General features: G+C 40.4%; 1 protein-coding gene across 8 annotated transcripts in view; it reads right to left on the bottom strand.

The window, feature by feature from the left end:
- nbeab (neurobeachin b) overlaps nucleotides 1–19,369 on the bottom strand; it is a 201,929-nt gene that overhangs the window by 26,110 nt on the left and 156,450 nt on the right. For all 8 annotated transcript variants that reach the window (XM_005926454.2, XM_042219652.1, XM_042219654.1 and 5 more), the window contains 4 exons: nucleotides 17,950–18,067; nucleotides 17,756–17,858; nucleotides 16,939–17,054; nucleotides 13,403–13,515 (listed from right to left, as the gene is read on the bottom strand). In XM_005926454.2, the coding sequence (XP_005926516.1) occupies nucleotides 13,403–13,515; nucleotides 16,939–17,054; nucleotides 17,756–17,858; nucleotides 17,950–18,067 (450 nt within the window). The remainder of the gene's footprint in view (nucleotides 1–13,402; nucleotides 13,516–16,938; nucleotides 17,055–17,755; nucleotides 17,859–17,949; nucleotides 18,068–19,369) is intronic.

The raw sequence follows: 19,369 nt of genomic DNA, 5'->3' as shown, positions 1-19,369 counted from the left end.
CTAATTTCACTGTCTTGAGTTTGTGACTCTCTTTGTATTCTGTTATTCTGAAGAAACTGTATGCGTAACGGACAGGTGAGTTGTTCAAATAAATAAAATAAAAAGTTTAAAAAAAAAGTTTGTGGGGGTTTTTCTGTTTGTTTTTTTCCCTACTGTGTGACAAGTAGGATGTCACATGATGTAAAGATAAATGTGTCATCATGTCTTTTGTTGATACCTTCCTTCTTAAGAGTTTCTGACATTTCTGGTTATTTCACAAATAGAAGACAATGCGAAAGCTTTTTTTTAACAAATGATATTCAATCAATGAATATATCAAAGTAAAGAGAGCCAAATAAAATCCTGTTTTTCTATGAATACAACAACAACTACAGTATAGAGTTGAAATAACCAGACATATTGTATGTAGGACATGTATGTAGCTGTCATAGTGGCATAAATCTCAGTAATGAACCTCCGTATATCCTTAAGGGTCAAATGTACAGGTTCAGTGTCTCTGCAGAATTTAGTATGCTGTGAGACAACTTAGTCATTCATTATCTTCATGTTAAAAATATTCACCAAGCACAGTCAAAATAGACACAAGCTGCAAATAGCTTATTATTTAAATCCAAAACTGAATAAAAGAAAAAAATCAGTACTACCAGTATTCATGATAATAACAACTCTACTGTTATAACTATAAGCACTCAAATTGAAGTTTAAGCATGGCTATGTTGTAGTTACTGGTGCTTGCTGTTTTTAAACTGGGCTAGGTTTGCATTTAAGAAAAAAAAAATACAGAAATTTCAGTGACTTTTTGTTTCAGTGAGGACTGTGCTGCAGAATTTTAAGAATATTCGTAAATAAAATGAAAGATTTTAAAAAAATTAAGTCATTTTATTCTAACATGAATATTCTGTATTTATATGTTATTCTTTACTGTATGCCTGCATGAGTATTTGATATTGCTTTGTTGTTACCACATTCTCATCACAACCACGTTTATTAGCCTGACTTGTAACCACCTGCTTGGCCTGCTAAAAAACTGGAAATAACAGCTTTTGGCATTTTCTGCAACACTTAACTATAAAGCAGTTCCTTTGAAAAAATCTCCATAAGATCTAAGGAGACATTTTGAATTTGGCTTATGGTTATCTCACATAACAGAAAGTTATGGGTCTGTATATCAGAGACAGACACAAAAATCATGAACTCATCATTCCCATTATACAGTGTCAACTTAGATCTCATGTTTTTTCAAAAGAAAACTATCTTCTCTGTGAAATAAAAAAAACTAAACATGAGTGCTAAACTGACTTGTATAATATATTCCACTTGATCCCTGGGCAACAAGACTAGTCAGTCCTGTGTTGTTTTGCATGCATAATTTCTAAATATTACAGCACGTCTCATGAGTCATCTCCAATCTAAATTAAATTTTTATGTACAAGCAAATCTATGGTGGTCATGCAAAGGTTATAGAAAACAACAATGCTGTATAAGTCTGGAAAAAAAGCATAGAAAATTCATATTTTTGTACATTCCTAAAAGGCACTTTCTTAACTTTGTAGCCCTCACTATTTGGCTCATCATTGCAGTTTGTAAAAACTATAGTGCATGGAAAAACAACATGTGAAGCACACTAATTCCTGCATGGGGATATGGATGATTTGCTTACCTATGATATCAAAATAGTGAGAGTAACATTATGGTCCAAACATTTTTTATTTTTATGGGATTTTTTGCAGTTTTAAAGTAATGAATCCTACTTCACTTATCCTCATAGGAACATCTCAAGCATCTCATGTCAATTAGTTCTCTGTTCTTACTTAAATTAAGAAGAAATTAAATGTGTAAATTAAATGTAGCAATAGCTGAAGAATAACTGGACAGAATTAATGTAAAGAAAGCTGCAGAATCTTGGAAGGTACCAGCTGGGACATTTGTAGTAATACTGGGTGGGAAGCGGTGGAAAGTTCAGGGCAGACATGGAGCTTTACTCTGGCAATTGTCTGTCAGAGCCTGTTATTCTTCTGAACCCTTAAAGTAACTGTTGCGCTGTCTTCTGTCTAAAATTTAAATAGGCATGTTGGCAGGGGTTAGCAGGATGGTGCGTTAAGGATGGAGGGAAGAGATATGTGTGTCTCCTACTAAAACGCTGTGGCTAATCCATGTGGATTAACCCTAGCTGACCTTATTTACACCCAACACACCCATCATGGCAAGCACTTTACTCTGAACTGCTACTCTTGGCTTTAACACAGTGGGGGAGCTAATATTTATTGGGGTGGCCACTCTGATGCTAGTACTTACACATTTGGGTGGCACAGAAAATGAAGTTTTCCTGTATTGTAAATCACTGTAATCAAATATTATATTTGTTGGTCACTTGATCTGAGAATTTGCTTATATAGGCATGCTGCACTTTAGTAGCACATGATAAAGACCAATGTGGACATTGTTAAAAACTGCTATAACAATAGTAGCTACTGAATCGCAATTTCTGTGCATGTGCCCTTTATGGGCTATGTGCATGTGTGGGGTGGTCACCCTTTAAAACTCCACCTGGGTCAGCAATCCTTTGTGCTTTAACACATAGCTGTTTTTAGTACCAGGAAAATACAGTGAAATCTAATAATGCAACACTGTGTTATATTACTGGAGGCTTAGACATTGAGGTAAGCCACAGGCATGGTTTTAAAAGTGTACAATACACACTCTTAAAATTATCAACTGAAGGAAACTGGAGATCAGTTTTTCAGAGGAAAAAAATGATCTTAAAAAACCCCCAGTATGGCTAGTATTTTTAGCAGAAAAGTTTGCTCATTATTAAAAATACTCCCCATAATATGCGCACAAAAAACAAGCAGAAATGATTGAAACGTCACAGCTTTGCATTTAAAAAAAAACCTGCTGCCTAATTACTTAGACCCCATAAATAATCACTGCTATATATATTTTACATCTATCCAATTATTTCCACTGTTAGGCAAAATCTTAGAGGGTTTTTTTTTTTTTTTTAACCACAGCCTTAGCAATAACTTCAATATTAAACTGACACCATCACTGGGTTTTAGCCCTTTGGCAGCTGTTTCATTTTTATGTGTTTTAAGGCAACAGAATTACTCCCATTAAACATACATTTAGTGGTGAATAAATTGCTTTCTCTGCCTTTTCAATCACCTCATCCAATATGAGAGCCTTAGAAGCATATTGGCAGTCAATATTAATATACTCAGTACCACTGAATCAGTTGCACAGGGGGAAGGGTGACTGGTAATGTAATCAATGGCAGCTTTTCTACCTGGAAGCTGCAGCTCAGAGGTCAGAAGAAATAAAATAAAAGCAGTTTGAGGCTTATGTCTATTCTAACGTTATTAAAAACTGCACTGTTATTGTTTTAGCTGGGTGCAGTCAGTATGAAACCTCAATATGGAAGACTCTCTTGCTCACTACCATCGTATCTGCGTGTGGTGCACTGCACATTCCTGAAGCTCTAAGTCAAAACTAAATGCAGTCTCTTTTACTTTTTTCAGTCCTTTCTTAAAATCTAATGGCAGTCCACATCAGTGTTAGCACAATTGAATAGACTGAAAGAGAAGTTTATTGAGATCTGCGCAGATTTATGGGGTGATAATAGCCTTGCATGTGACGTCTTGGCCCAGCTGGATTGGGGTGTAAGCCACAAGACGTCTCACACTCTGTAAAAGCACTGCTAGTGTGACTAATGCAGGTTAGAGCTGTATAAAAGATCCAGGTAAATACATGTGACAGGGGGAGAAAAGTGAAGAAAAGACAGCTGAAGGTACTAATGAGAATAAAGAGGAATGCCAAACTGGCAATAGTGGTAAGTTTATAAAAAGGCTTACTTGCTCAGCTTAATATTATGGTACCAAAGAGAAAGCTGGGAAATTTACTAAAATGTGTTGAAATTAGAGAATAGGTGACATATTTTGATGAAAGATTATAACAATTAACTACACTAAGATTTATAATTTGGGTACATTCAAGTGCCTCTGCACTGTGATTCACAGCTACCAAGACTTCTACCTAAACTAACAGAAACTGGAGCACCAAATTGCAGGGAAGAGATCCAAACACGCCTTAATTGACAAAGTATTTCCTGTTAATTCTTCTGTGTGGCTCTACATTCATTTAAAAGAAAAAAAATCCACAGCTAAACACCTTCCAACGTGTTTAGCTGTGCAAGCATAAATGAAATGAGGCATTTTCTATGTCATTTGTAATGTAGTGCAGAAGTGCTTTTTATTTCACTTTCCAGAAAACATGTGAGGATAACTAAACAAACACAAAGACCCAGGTCGCTGAAGAAAAGGGTTTTTCACACATTTGTTAAAGGGTGATTGTTCAAAACTGCACAAGTCAAGGTTGTTATATAGCTAGTACAAACCAAAAATATGAGCTATGAAGCTGACAAATACCAAACTGGGCGTGTCTCACATGATGATATAGTTGTAAACATACTATCATGAAAACTTTTTGCCCCCTTCTTGACCTGAGTAAATACAAAATATAGCTTGTAAGTGATGATTTCATTTATTAAGGGAAAAAGACTATCCAAACCTACCTGGCCCTAAGTAAAAAAAGTACTTGCCCCCTAAACCTAAAAACGGTTTGCCAACTTTGCCAGCAAGGACTGCAATCACGCTTTTGTGATAACTGGCAAAAATTCTTTCACATCATTGTGGAGGGATTTTGGTCCACTCTTCTTTCCAGAATTGTTTAAATTCAGTCACACTGGAGGGTTTTCGAGCATAAATGGCCCATTTAATGTAATGCCAAAGCATCTCAATCTGATTTCAGTGTACACTTTGACGAGATCATTCCAGAATCTTATATTTCATCTTTTTGAGCCATTTAGAGGTGGACTGTTCTGTTTCGCATCATTGTCCTGCTGCATAATTCAAATGCAATTGAGCTTCAGAACACAAATGGATGGCCAGGCATTCTTCTTCAGGATTTTCTACTTGAGAGCAGAATTCCTCATCATTCCGTCAGTTACAGCAAGTTGTCCATCTCCTGAAGGAGCAATGCATCTGCAGAACATCACACAACCACCATCCTGTTCGATTGCTGGTATGATGTTTTTGTTTTTTTTACGGACAAGGGGGTAATTGCTTCTTCAAATAGGGCCAGGTAGTTTTAGATAGCTTTTTTCCCTTCAGTGAAATCATCTTTAAAAAGTGCGTTTTGCATTTATCCAATGGTATCGTTATTCAGTGTTAAAATCCAGTCGATAATCTGAAACATGTAAGACAAATACGCAAAAAAGTAAATAAACTCGGTAAATAAATTCAAAGTACAGTTGTTGAACAGTGGTCCGTGTGTAGACTGCATATTAGGGTAACAAAAGCAATGGTCACCTATTTGTAAAGATGAGGTTGTAAACTGAAATCTTGTATTCATGCTTAATGAACTCACTTTATTACTCCAAAATCAGCACCACACTGTAGAGTATTATGATTCACCATCTTAAAGAATCATGAGCACATGTCTGGTTGTACCAAAATCCAACTGCAGCTACAATTAGATGATTATTAACAGAGTAAATCTGTATACTAATTGAAAGAAACATTTGTCTAATTAGTTCTCATTTTAAGCTATGAGCGCAACCAGTTCGTGACAAAATGAAGGGTGACTTAAAGTCCACACATTGTACTGAAATGACTCTGGGTAGCCTGAAAAAGAGACTACATCCATAACATGTTTGCCTAAATAATGCACTCAGCTACAACAGCATGCAGGACTGACACAATGAAGCTCCCATGCAGTTGTTCCAGTGGAATTTAAGCATAAAAAAATAAGGACACTTCCAGTTTACCCCAAATTCTGTACATGTCCACATTTTTGCTATAATACATAAAATCTCTGCGTGTTTGTTTCTTTGTCTGTAAACGCTAACTAGACCAAATGAATTTGAACAAGAAAACTTTGCATACAGGTACATCTTGGGTCCTGTAGATTCATATCTATATTAGATATCATGTATCCACCTAGCAATGGGCTAAAATGACCAGTTTTTAGCACTTATACATCTATAATGGCTTATAAAAATCATTCTATCCATTTTATCTCACAACAATAACATCTAATTTATATCCCTAAAAGCTGAAGTAAGCATGGTTTATTATGATAGCATCACATTGCCAACCAACCACCTAGCCATGAGCTAAAATGACCGATTTTTAGCATATGAAAAACAGCAACACCCCCCACCTGCTGCCTTTTTTTTTTTTTGCCAACAGCACCAACAGGCCTTGCCCATTAGCATGGGCATGTTGCTACAGGCTTATAGTACACACCTCAATGCCTGGTGTCATGGTTTCCTGTTCCAGTATTAAGAAGGCATACTAGTCTATTGAAAGATGTCTAAGTATGATTGTTTAGGTTTACCTCTAACATTGAATACATCTGAATAATGAACTATGTGGTTGATCTGTGGTAAAAAAAAGAATTTCCTTAAAACCTTAAAAAACAAAAGGACAAAATGTATAACTGAAACTATGTCCCAAAAATCGAAGTTTAATTAAACTGGTTATGGAGAATGAATGAAATACGCCAATGAATAATGTATGGAAATATAAAAAGTTGATTTTCTGTTTAAACAACTGTACAACATAATGTACAATGTCTCCAGTAATGTAAGAAAAGATACAAAGGATTTCACTGGTCGCTTATTCCTGTCATACTCACCATCTGTTGATAAGCAAAAATCAAGCTTTGCTTGCATCTGTTCAACAAACAATAATAGCCTCTTACCTTCTCCTTACATTACATATCACACTGATTACAGATATAAGACCATGAAAACAACAGCTTCAGACAACGCCACACTTTCTCCCATCTGACTTCATTTCTTCTATAACACCTGACCAAGGGAAATGCAGCTGAACAAAGTATGATCAAACTTGGATTTAACTTCAGATTTAATCAGGATCATTTGTGGTGTTGCACTCCAAAGATGTAGGAAATGAACGTGGCCATTGGTGAGTGAGTGTGCAGAGAGTGTCTCCATTTGTTTGGTCATATCTAAGCTACCTCCCAAAGAGACGCATATTGCATTTTATATTTCAAAAGAAATTACATTACAGTATGTTGCTGTGGTGCTCTGTCAGGGGAAGTCACAGTCGTTTTTGCTTGCCTCGTCAGAGGCAGGGCTGCATGCAGCTCCAGTCTAATGCAATCAAGTTGCTCCAACTCAAGATAAAGCAGATGTGCTCCAAACAGCCTGACTGGAGCGGAAGTGTGAGTGATGAAGCCTCCATTATAGAGAGAAAAGTGTGGAGGGAGTGCTTTGCAGCAGCCAAGCTGTGTCTGTGTTACTGAAAGTTTTTCTGTTAGAGATTCTCAGCACAGAGAGGAAGAAAACAGCCTCCTATATATTATAGCTCTTTCAAGACCATGAGGGTTTTTTTTTCTCGAATTTGTTAAGGTGGAAATATACATTTAAATTGAATAAAATCTGCGCTTGTGTCACATTTTTGTTATGTCTGTCAAAATGTTTTTCAAAAGATACACGTAATAAATTTTTCTGTGTGAAGAAGAAGCATGTTGAGCAACATCTGCTTCCTTTGCTTTCTTATGCAATTAAATACATTTCCATCACATCATTTAACAGCTATGAGGAAGATAGTTTCCATACATCTATCATCTACTTGTCACTTTGTCAAAAAATAATCATTAGAATCTAATGAAACACTTCATTGCATGAGAATGTAGCTGACATCCAAATATGCAGAACTCTGGCCTCGAGGCAAATCGACACAGCATTCAGCAGAACTTTGAAGCTAACTGAATGCAGGAAATGTAGGTGTGTACAGGTTTGGGAGGTTCTCATTAAGTAGATCAGTACGGATGTCGAGCAGTTTAGACAATACTGTCCATCAAGTGACAGTTGCACATAATTGGAAAACAGGTCTCAGGTATGACTCGTCTGTGAGAAAGAAAACCTCCCAAACTGTGCAATGTCCCTATGAGGTTATGAATACTAATCTAATAGCAATTTACAAAGCCTTAATGTTGCCTAATTGTACTGCAATTATATTGTATTAACCTAAGAGTAATGATGTGATAGTTTGTCTTCTTAATGCTGCAACCTGAGTTCTCACGTGACAGGTGATATTACATTGGGTGACTTGATTTTACTAAACCATCCATCCATCCATCTTCATCCGCTTTGTCCGGGGCCGGGTCGCGGGGGCAGCAGCCTAAGCAAAGAGGCCCAGACCTCCCTCTCCCCAGCCACCTCCTCCAGCTTGTCCGGGGGAATACCAAGGCGTTCCCAGGCCAGCCGAGAGATATAATCTCTCCAGCGTGTCCTGGGTCTGCCCCGGGGCCTCCTCCCGGTGGGACATGCCTGGAACACCTCACCCAGGAGGCGCCCAGGGGGCATCCTTGTCAGATGCCCGAACCACCTCAGCTGGCTCCTTTCGATGTGGAGCAGCAGCTGCTCTACTCTGAGCCCCTCCCGGATGGCCGAACTTCTCACCCTATCTCTAAGGGAGAGGCCAGCCACCCTTCGGAGGAAGCTCATTTCTGCCGCTTGTATCCGCGATCTCGTTCTTTCGGTCACTACCCACAGCTCGTGGCCATAGGTGAGGGTAGGGACGTAGATCGACCGGTAAATTGAGAGCTTCGCTTTTACACTCAGCTCCCTCTTCACCACGATTGACCGGTGCAGCGTCCGCATTACTGCAGCTGCAGCCCCAATCCGTCTGTCGATCTCCGGCTCCCTTCTCCCATCACTCGCGAACAAGACCCCGAGATACTTGAACTCCTCCACTTGGGGCAGGAACTCATCCCCGACCCGGAGTGGGCACTCCACCCTTTTCCTGCTGAGAACCATGGCCTCAGATTTGGAGTTGCTTATCCTCATTCCCGTTGCTTCACACTCGGCTGCGAACCGTTCCAGTGCGAGCTGGAGGCCTTCACCCGATGAAGTCAACAGAACCACATCATCTGCAAAAATCAGAGATGAGATTCTGAGGCCACCAAAGCGAAAGCCCTCCGCCACTTGGCTGCGCCTAGAAATCCTGTCCATAAAAATTATGAACAGAACCGGAGACAAAGGGCAGCCCTGGCGAAGCCCATCACCCACCGGGAACGAGTCCGACTTATTGCCGGCAATGCGAACCAAGCTCTTGCAACGGTTGTATAGGGATCGAATGGCCCGTAACAATGGGCCAGACACCCCATATTCCCGCAACACCTCCCACAGGACACCCCGAGGGACACAGTCGAATGCCTTCTCCAAGTCCACAAAACACATGTAGACTGGTTGGGCAAACTCCCATGCACCCTCAAGTATCCTGGAGAGGATAAAGAGCTGGTCCAGTGTTCCGCGACCAGGACGAAAACCGCATTGTTCCTCCTGTATCCGAGGTTCGACTAACGGACGAACTCTCCTTTCCAGCACCCTGGCATAGACTTTCCCAGGGAGGCTGAGGAGTGTGATCCCCCTGTAGTTGGAACACACCCTCCGGTCCCCTTTCTTAAAGATGGGGACCACCACCCCGGTCTGCCAGTCCACAGGTACTGCCCCTGATCTCCACGCAACATTGCAGAGGCGTGTCAACCAGGACAGCCCTACAACGTCCAGAGCCTTCAGGAACTCGGGGCGGACCTCATCAACACCAGGGGCTCTGCCACCAAGGAGTTGTTTAACTGCCTCAGTGACCTCGCCCCCGGAAATTGGCGCGTCATTCCCCTCATCCCCAGACTCTGCTTCCTCCTCGGAAGACGTGTCAGTGGGATTAAGGAGGTCCTCGAAGTATTCCTTCCACCGTCTTTTTTACTAAACCACAGGGCAAAAATAAACAGACAAGTTAAAATAAAAACTTTATTTAAAGAACATTTTGTTGCAACCTGTAATGTGAGGTATAATCTGCTAAGTTCAGGGACAGCCTGAATTCCTTCAATATAAAAAACAAGCAAAACATGCTTTTTTTTCTTTTCTTTTTTTTCATGTGATAGACTGAGAGCCTATCCAAAGTGTAACTAAATGTACTATTTTCCAATCTTCCAGTTACCAAAAGCAGACAAATTCTGAGATACCAGTGAGCTTTAAAAACTGTCTGTCTTTTTTCACCTTCAATAAAAACACCAGTATATTTATTCTCCTAGGTGTCACCATTAGTCATAGCATCCAGCTATCAGTGGAAAAGCAAAGGCTGAATGAAACTAGACCTTAGTTACCTCAGGTCTAGAGATTGGTTGGCAACCCCCTGGCAATCAGACATCGCTAGAAAAGTGTGTATTCCCTGACTGGTTGGTGAGTGGTTTCTGCCAGTCTTTTGGTGAAACTGCTCACAATGAGATACGTTATACAGTGCACCATACTCTCCATGCTGTTGATTTGATCACTAGATTTCTGAGATTGTCCACAATTTGCATTGGAGATGAGTAATTGGTGAGAATTTGCAGACACGTCTGCAAATTTGCTAGCAACACAGTAAGGTTTTTGGTGCAGCAATTTATTTGCGACCAATTTCACCTGGGGACAGCCAGCATCCGCTTACCAGCTGGTCAGGAAATACACATTTTTCTCTTATAATCCACAGTTGCCAGAGTGTGCTAACTGGTCCCTCAGCCTGTGTGACTGGGCTCATAGAAGTTAGCACTGAGGTAGAGTTAGCCAACAAAGATGTACACATTCTGTGTGAGGTATTTCTAAAACAGCAAAAATAATAATAATGCCCCCCTTGCTATAACTTTGGATGTAAATGAAGATCAAACAGACTAATAGTGGGGAAAAATATAGAAGGCTAGAGCAAACAACATCTGAGATCACTTATCCTCGACCAGGTTAGTGATAATTGTGTTGGTCTCCAGTTTGAATTATTTGCTACTAAAAAAGTCACAATCCTTAATTAAATCTCTACACAAAAATTTTACTTGTCTCAACAGCGAGTCATTCCTTCAGGGTTAAAATATTGGTCAATATAGCAGGGGCAATGTGAGCCCAGAGGCTGTAGTGTACATGGTGAGATTTGAAGAGCTCAGCTTAAAGGTATGTACACATCAACAGTACTGAAAATAAAAGCTAAACAAGTTCATAAATCCTTTTTTTAGGATTTATGAATATGCCGTAAACAAGGGATGCAGCAATATAGAACAAAAAGACAAGAGTCTCTGCCAACTCGTTAAGAGACTTGGACCCAGTGATAGGACTGATGCGTCATCACCTACCAAACACTTACCCAGAAATCTGACTCGGATTAATCTGAAAAAGACTGAATTCCTCAAGAACTAGTAACATATTCTTAATGGTACTCAAAACATGGGTACTGTATAAAACAATTTGAAATGATATCCAGCCTCAGTTTCCTGATACATGTACAAATCCCTGGCTAAACACAGAAGAAAGTCACCACCTAATATACAATGAATGTCTCCAGAGACTACTGCTACTACCACTGATCCATAAATGAACAAAAAAGGGCAGATGAAACAGAGAGGAGAAGAGTGGGGGCCGTCGTCCCTCTCTGCTACACCAGCTTATGTGAACTTTTGGAGGTAAGAGCCCCGGGGTTCCAAGGACAACTGTCAGGAGACACAGGCTGTGAACTCATGCTAATGAAGGCAGCTCGGCCCTGTAAACAGCATGGGAGGATGTCACTAGAATACATTACAATACATAACTGTCTCCTCGGGGCAGGAGGGTTCCACATGGCACAGCCCTGATCACTCCCCTCGACACACACATCTCTATACACACGCATACACATTCTGTGGCTTTTTCATCCCACCTGGATACCCCACAGGTAAAGAAAACAACAAGACAAGACACACAAAATGTTTTCTGTTTAGTTCTCCAGAGGAGTAAAACCTTTCTTTCTTTCTTTTTTAAAATTAACAATACTTTAACTTGTGGCTGATTGTTTCATAGTTTTATTTCAAAGTCCTCCGTCTCTCTCACCACAAAACCAAGAAAACAGATGCTTTGAAATGCTGAAAATTGATACAAACTGTTGAGAACTGAGATGGCAAAATGGGGCTCTTAGGCTGCGTGTTGGTGCTTTGAGGGGAACGAGGCAGCGATAAAGTGAGTGAGAGAGAGAGCTCAGACAGGAATGTGACTGTTTTCAGGTCAGTGAGCTGGAGTGTGCATGGGCGAGAGAGCGAGAGCGAAAGAAAGAGAGACAGAAAGGGGAGGGGGTAAACCTATAAACCAGGCCACAGTTCTGCTGCCTTTTTCCCCCCTCATTCAAAGACAGAGCAAACATAACACTGAACTTTATCTATCAGGGTTGCAGGGCATTAAGGACATTGTATCATAGCTGTTGTGATTTGGCACTGTTACTATTGCTCAGCTTGATCTTTTTTGGACAAGCCATATTTAGAACATCTTTCACTGCGGCACTGTGCTGATGAATTCTCTTATCAGTTCATCGACCTTGAAAATAAAAGTATATTACTCGCAGAAACTTGAACTGCTGCATGGCAGAATTTAGACGAAAATATCCTTGAAATCGTACAGTTTGTGTTGAGTGTATGAAGACTGTGCAGACATCCATTATTTAGCCCCCCAAGGATAAAGTTGCCATGATTTTACTCGTGTTATGCAGACTGTTCTACAAATTTGTTGAAGGACAGTCTGGATTTAACTTACAGTATATATTGATTTTGTATACATTTTCCATATTGTGATGCTGTATATGCATTTCAAAAAACTATTTCTAATTTATCTTATGATAATGACTTAACATGAGCTGATCATGCTGGGTGTATGATGGTAAATGGCCTGTATTTGTATAGCGCTGTACTCAGTCCCTAAGGATCCCACAGCGTTTTACACATTCAGTCATCCACCCATTCACACACACATTCACACACTGGTAATGGCAAGCTACATTGTAGCCACAGCTGCGAGGCTGCCGGACACTGACCACCACCAGTAGGCAACGGGTGAAGTGTCTTGCCCAAGGACACAGCGACCGAAACTGTCGGAGCCGGGGCTCGAACAGGCAACCTTCCGATTACAAGACGAACTGCCAACTCTTGAGCCACGATTGCCCTATGATGAACTCAGTGTTGCCTTGCTGAGTTCATCGAGTTAGACTTGTGGTAGTAAAACATGTAAAAGCCTCTCTAGTGCAAGACCACAGAGATATGTTAAGGGTATATCCAAAGCACACAGTACAAACTGTGTGTTGAGACAATGCAGCACCCAACAAAAGGGAGTAAACTTGTATAAAGTAGATGAGTGCATTTCATGATGCTACAATCAGCATTTTCCACTTCAGTGCAGAGACAGCACATGATTCCTTTGCCAGTAAATACCATATTGTTTTACAATCTGACTCCTAATAAGAAAATCCCCTGCCATTAGATCCAGCTGCCCCTTCTTGCCCCTCTTTTTTCCATCATTTTAAGGTGAACAGCCGAGAGGCCCCTGTACCTTTGAGAGGTCTCTGAAGTTCGCTGGCAGGGTCAAGTCCAGCTCCTCCGAGTCATAGTTGGTGAGGACCCAGGGAAACACCGGGTACTGGTTCAGATCATTGTATGTCCTCCCTAAACACACAGAGGAGACAGAAAACTGTGAGTGATGATGGGCTGGAGGCGAACAGAGGGGTTGAAAGCAGGGCAGCGTACACTTGAGGCTTCAGTTACTTTAGGGGATCAACATGCAACATTCCAACAAGCCCCCAATCAGACGGACTTCCTTCCACACTTCACAGAGAGTCTGCCAAGAAAACACATACACTAATGGTAGAAAATGTGAGAATGATTCTGCGTTTCCCATGACTCTGCCTGCTGTGTCTCCTTTGTTAATAGACTGTGGGAACTGCAGGAGGCCTGTCTTTAAGTATATGGAAAACATAAGCATTTTCAAGTAGTTAGGAGAAAATGTAATTGCAGAGGTATACGTTCTTCTGGAGGAAGAAGTCATGTCTTCTGGGGACATGACTTCCAATGCCTGAAATCTCACAGCAAATCTGATTGCTGATTGACCAGATGTTCTCAAAGGAAAATATGATTTTCAGATGAGAAAACTTGGAAACCTGGAAAAGCCAAGAGCATGTACCATGTTGTCAGTAACGCTTGACTTTTCCTTTGAAGACGACATTGATACAGCTGCAAGGTCAGGTGGTGGCCAGTTGTAATCCAGGACTGGGATGGGGCTGCTTTTTGCTAGAATTTTTACTGCTTGTGATAAATCATGCTGAAAACTTTGGCTCAAAGTAAACTGAGAGTTAAAATGTAACAACTTCTTTTCCAGGAAAAATGAAACAAAAGGGCACAAAAGAGATTCTAAGGTGTCAGACCATGGTATCCTAGGATATCCTATCGTTATATGATTAAAACAAACAAAGATGTTTCCTAGAAATGTCCAGTGATTGAATACAAACCATTTTCCAGCTTCTTTAGTTAAACATTCTATACTAAAGAAGCAACAATTCCAGGACTGAAAAATAACCAACTCTACAGCAGAAATAAGCAGACAGTTTTGATCTCTAGAGCTAATTTCCCTTTCAAGACACTACTACACATGACATATTACAATGTCATTATTTAGTGAATAAACATGAAGCCAAAATTCAGAACCAATGTATGAAAGTACACCCCATACTGCTTCCACAGGAATTAACTGTCAGAGTTCATTTCAGGCGCCATAGGGCCTCAGATAACATGTTAAATCTTATTGTTCACGTCAGAACAATTAGAAAAAGACTGAAGTAGTTTTTTTTTGTTTTTTTTGAAAAACCACCCGAAGAAAGCCACTTCTCTCTAAACTTCTCTCCCCCCCAAAAAAACAAACAAACAAACAAACAAAACAAAACAAAACATGGCAGCATGGCTAGGTTGCATATAAAAAAAACTACAAGACTTCTGGAACAATGTCCTTGAACAGACCAGACCAAAGTAAGTATGTTTGGCCATAATGGACAGTGCTATGTTTGGCAAAAAATAAACACAGCATGCTTGCACAAACATCTCATACCAACTGTCAGCATGTTGGTGAAGGGGTTATGATTTGAGCTTGTTTTTCAACCGCAGGACCCAGGCACCTTGCAGTTATTCAGTGGACAATGAACTCCTCTGTGTACCAAAATATTATAGATTCAAATGTGAGTCCATCTGTTTGACAGCTAAAGCTTGGTCAAAAACTGGGTCATAGAACAGGACGATGCTCCCAAGCACAGCAGCAAATCTACAACAGAAGTGCGGAAAAAGAAAACCATCAAGGTGCTGCAATGGCCCAGTGAAAGTCCAGACTTTAACCCGACTGAAAGTTGTGCTTAAATGAATGCCCAAAGCAGGAACTTCAGCAACACTTGAGGGAAGATGAACAACTTTAATAATTGACCAACGCGTTTCGGCTTAAATGAATGGCCACAAACCTTGGTGTACATTGGTTTTCACATTACTCTATTCTAGAGGTTGGGTTTTTATATAAATCACCCTAAATTGTATTAACACCTAAAGTCATGTGTAATTCAAGGCTACTGTGCTACTATAATTTAGCTACTGTAAGTACTAAGTGAGTGCAAACTTGTTTTGTTAAGGGTAAGTTTGTACTGAAAGACACTAGAGAGCCCACTACTATTTTTTTCCTGTTTTCAACCAAGCTGTTATCACTGGCTGGAAACTACCCAGCTTGTTATGCTCAGTGCAAGATAGAATGACCAAAATGCTAAATTCAAGGTATCATATTGAATCTTTGCATATGCACCCTGCTGCTTTAGAATGACATTCTATCATGAAATAGAAAAACACATTTACTAAAGTCAACTTTTCAACTAAAGCACAAATGGGAACAATAAGGAAAGAATAATAAAGGATGTTTCACTACATCTAGGTCTAATTAGATTGTTCCCAGGTTTTTAATGATTAACTATTAAATATTATCAACTTGAACCAGTCAATCAGTTACGATTCTGCAGCAGGTTGGCCTTAGAAAATCCCAAACTAGCCAAGCAAGTGAAAACGTCTGACAGGCACTCATGGAGAAGGCTTCTGCAGAGTAACCAGGGTCTGGGGGAATCTAGAGAACATAATTATCCAGGTTAATGCCATGCACTCAAAAGGAAACAGCAGGCTGAGTGTGGAGGATGAGTTGGGCATTGTTGTGGTTAGACCTACTTGCGCTGAGGCCTGAGCTGGGGTGGCAGGATGTTAATAACAGTGGAATAGTGTTTAATTAGAAGACCATTTCCCGTTCGCACCTCTTCCCAGCATTTCACCCCCCGTCTGTCTACCGCTCCACACTATTCTGACATCCCTGGCAGCCCAGGTCATTACCAGGGATTTTTAATGAATTTTGGGCATGTTTTTCTGTCTGCCTTACATCTAATTAGCTGACAATAATGTATCGAAGTCGAGCACAAGCTAAATATAAATATGCATGAATATGCAGCGAGCGAGAGGATGACACCTTTCTGAGCAGAATAGCGTAGAGTCGCTCTTGCCTTCCCTGTTAGTTGCAGTTCAGATCAGAGAGTCGACAACAGAACCTTTCAGCTCCGCAGACACACGTGTGCACACTCTCACAAAGCCAGGCACTAATTATCTGGAAAAATCTGCTGCGCCTGCTCTTTGCTTCAAACAGCATACTCCCATGAGCAGTGAAGTTTACAATGTTGAGCACCTCTTAAGACTACCATGGATTCTTAAACAAATACGACATAACTGAGGCTACTGATAGTAGCTTCCAGCACCACTGACACATAAAGTTTATTGATCGTGATAGCAAACCTTAAAGCCATAAGACTCTAATGGGGAAAGTTTCACATATATAATAGATTAAAACTCTGCGATTTCACCGGTTGGAAATTTTGTCCGGATAAGGACGAAAACAAGTCAGAATCTGTCTGTTTAACTGATGGCTGAGAAAAAGAGAATATATTATTAGCGTACCTTCTGCTACTTTCAATTTAAGCAAAGAAATCTCAAAGTTGCACAACATTAGAAATTCAATACATACAACATTACCTGATATAGTGTTGAGAAACATGAGGTACTCAAAGTTGGAGATTTCTCTCCTCTGCCAGCGCTGGGTCATGTTGGAGGATTTGAAAAGCTGACGAGGAGTGGCCAGGGAGATCCGTCTGGAAAAAGCATTTAAACAATAACTCAATATCCACAGGATTAGTGCTAGCTATGGATATTTTATAACTTGATTTTATTAAAAAATTTGAACTTAAAATAAAAAAAACCAACAACAGAAAACCTGTATATGGAACTGAATTCAAAGGATTGGCTGCAAACTGTGACATTATGACATTAAAAGCCAGTCTCAGGTCTTAACACTACTACTCAGTTTTAGAATTAACATACTGAGATGAAGGATGCATAACAAAATGGTATTCATAGCTGTATATCTTTTATTCTAGCACATTAAGTGAATGCCAGTTGGTAATTAAAAAACCCTAAATCACACAATTATTCAAGCTGAACTACAATGCAGGATGCCTTTCTTGACATGCACAAAATATCCTACAAGTTGCCAGTTTTGCAGCAGTAAATAAAAAGGCCTATTAGCACCATTGGAGTCTAAAGGGAATCTTTTTTCCTGTGGTCATTGGCCTGGCTGCAATCCTCTTGTATAGAGTCTTCTGTCAGAGAATTAGGTCAGCTCAGTCAGGGTCAGTGCACATCCACTTCAATGACTGGAGCAATGGGACTTCAAATGACTCTACTGCAGGCCAGTACTGCACAGACTCTTCACCACACAGCACAGATGAGGTAACAAGGCCATAAAATAATTCTAAACATTTAACAGCATTTTGATTGCTTTATTTCAACTTACCTGGCTTGTGGAAGTCCATAGCTGGTACCCACACCCACCCGAGGGAGACTGTAAACGACTTTCTTTACTGTGGCCTGGTCAGGAAAGTTGAACATGACCGATGCTGCAAAGAGTAAAAGATAACACTTATTATATTAAAAAAATGGGAAATAAGCACTTCAATTTTAAATTCTCTAAATTGTTACTGCATTTACTTCTGTTGGCCATAAAGACCTCCAGCGCTGTGTTCTGCAGGAGATAACGTCTAGTGAAGACTGCGCGAATTTCACTGAACATCCACTTCCCATGCAAGCCCTCAGTGTATGGTAAGACCTACAAGGTGAACAAGAGAAGAGAAAAAATGTCCTGTGGTTATTGTAGCTGTATAAATCAAAATATAATGTCAGATGAAGAGTGAAATAGACTACTGATGTCTTTATTTAGCAACCAAAGGATCGGAATGCAGTACGTTGCAGATATGATGAAAGGTGTCAAAGCTGTGAGGAGACTGTAACAGAGCACTGACAGGAAAACAAACCTGAGTAAAACATTACTGTACACACTGTTTTGTTTTGGGGGGTATTTTTTAGTGGAAACCCGTTTTCATGGGCACCACAAATACAATTATTGAGACAGGAAACCTTTGCCTGCTACTTGCAAACCAATCCCTCTACCCATTAGGCTGCTAAGAAGAATGCTTAACTAGGCTTGCAGGCAGGTATAACAGGGTCAAAGCACCCTGATGTAATTGGGACTTGGAGCTTCACCAAACCAAGGCAAAGGAGAGGCCTCAATATCACACCAGTATCAGTTCTTTCATTGCCTTTTTCAACTTGTAGCTAAGAATTAGTGAAACTGTATAAAACATTACAAGGCACAATTGGTACAAAACATGCAGCTGTGTGCAGACTGTTGAATGTTTCGCAGTTTTTGAATTAGTTTAAAAGAGTCATTGGTGGAAAGGCAAGCGGTCAAAGAAATAGCCCCCTGGGTCAGTGGGATATACATAATCAATAAAAATCATCATGGCAGGAAAAAGAGAGAGAGAGCAGACAAAGAATCATTAGTGTATGCAGCACCACCGGGGGCTGCAGGTCCACACACAGAAAGACAAGACAGTTGTTCTGACAGGTGAGAATGGTCCCCTCACACACCTTTCTCCCTCCTTCCATCTCACTTCCCCCTGACTGAACAATTTTGTCTAACAGTATGAGCCAGGGAGCAACCTCATCAACTCCCCAGGTTATAATCACACATAGGTTCAGTTCAGAGAGTGTGTGTGTGGGAGAGAATAAAGATTTAACAGGGCAGTAAGGGGGTGAGGCCCTACAGTGTATGTGTGTGTGTGTGTGTCTGTGCGTGTGTGTGGACACGTGTGTGTGGTCATGGTGGTGGGGGTAGAGATGGAGAGAATCAGAGTGAGCTGGGTTAGGTCTGATGCTAATGCTCATTTAAAATAGTGACAGGCTGGAAGAGTGCAGCACAAGCCGAGCTCCCTTAATTTCTCCCTGGAATAGCTCATGCCCGACCTCCGTGCCACATCCAAAATCTCTTGAGCTCAATTAAAATTGGATTAGGTGGAGATGCTGGATGTGCAGCCCAGCATCTCTGGTGTTCTCCTACCAGTAATGCCCC

This window comes from Haplochromis burtoni, unplaced genomic scaffold, assembly GCF_018398535.1.
Source record: "Haplochromis burtoni strain Fernald_Lab_line unplaced genomic scaffold, NCSU_Asbu1 Contig_36, whole genome shotgun sequence".
NCBI lineage: Eukaryota > Metazoa > Chordata > Actinopteri > Cichliformes > Cichlidae > Haplochromis > Haplochromis burtoni.
The sequence above is the reverse complement of the archived record's forward strand: the minus strand, read 5'-3'. Positions and strand labels throughout refer to the sequence as shown.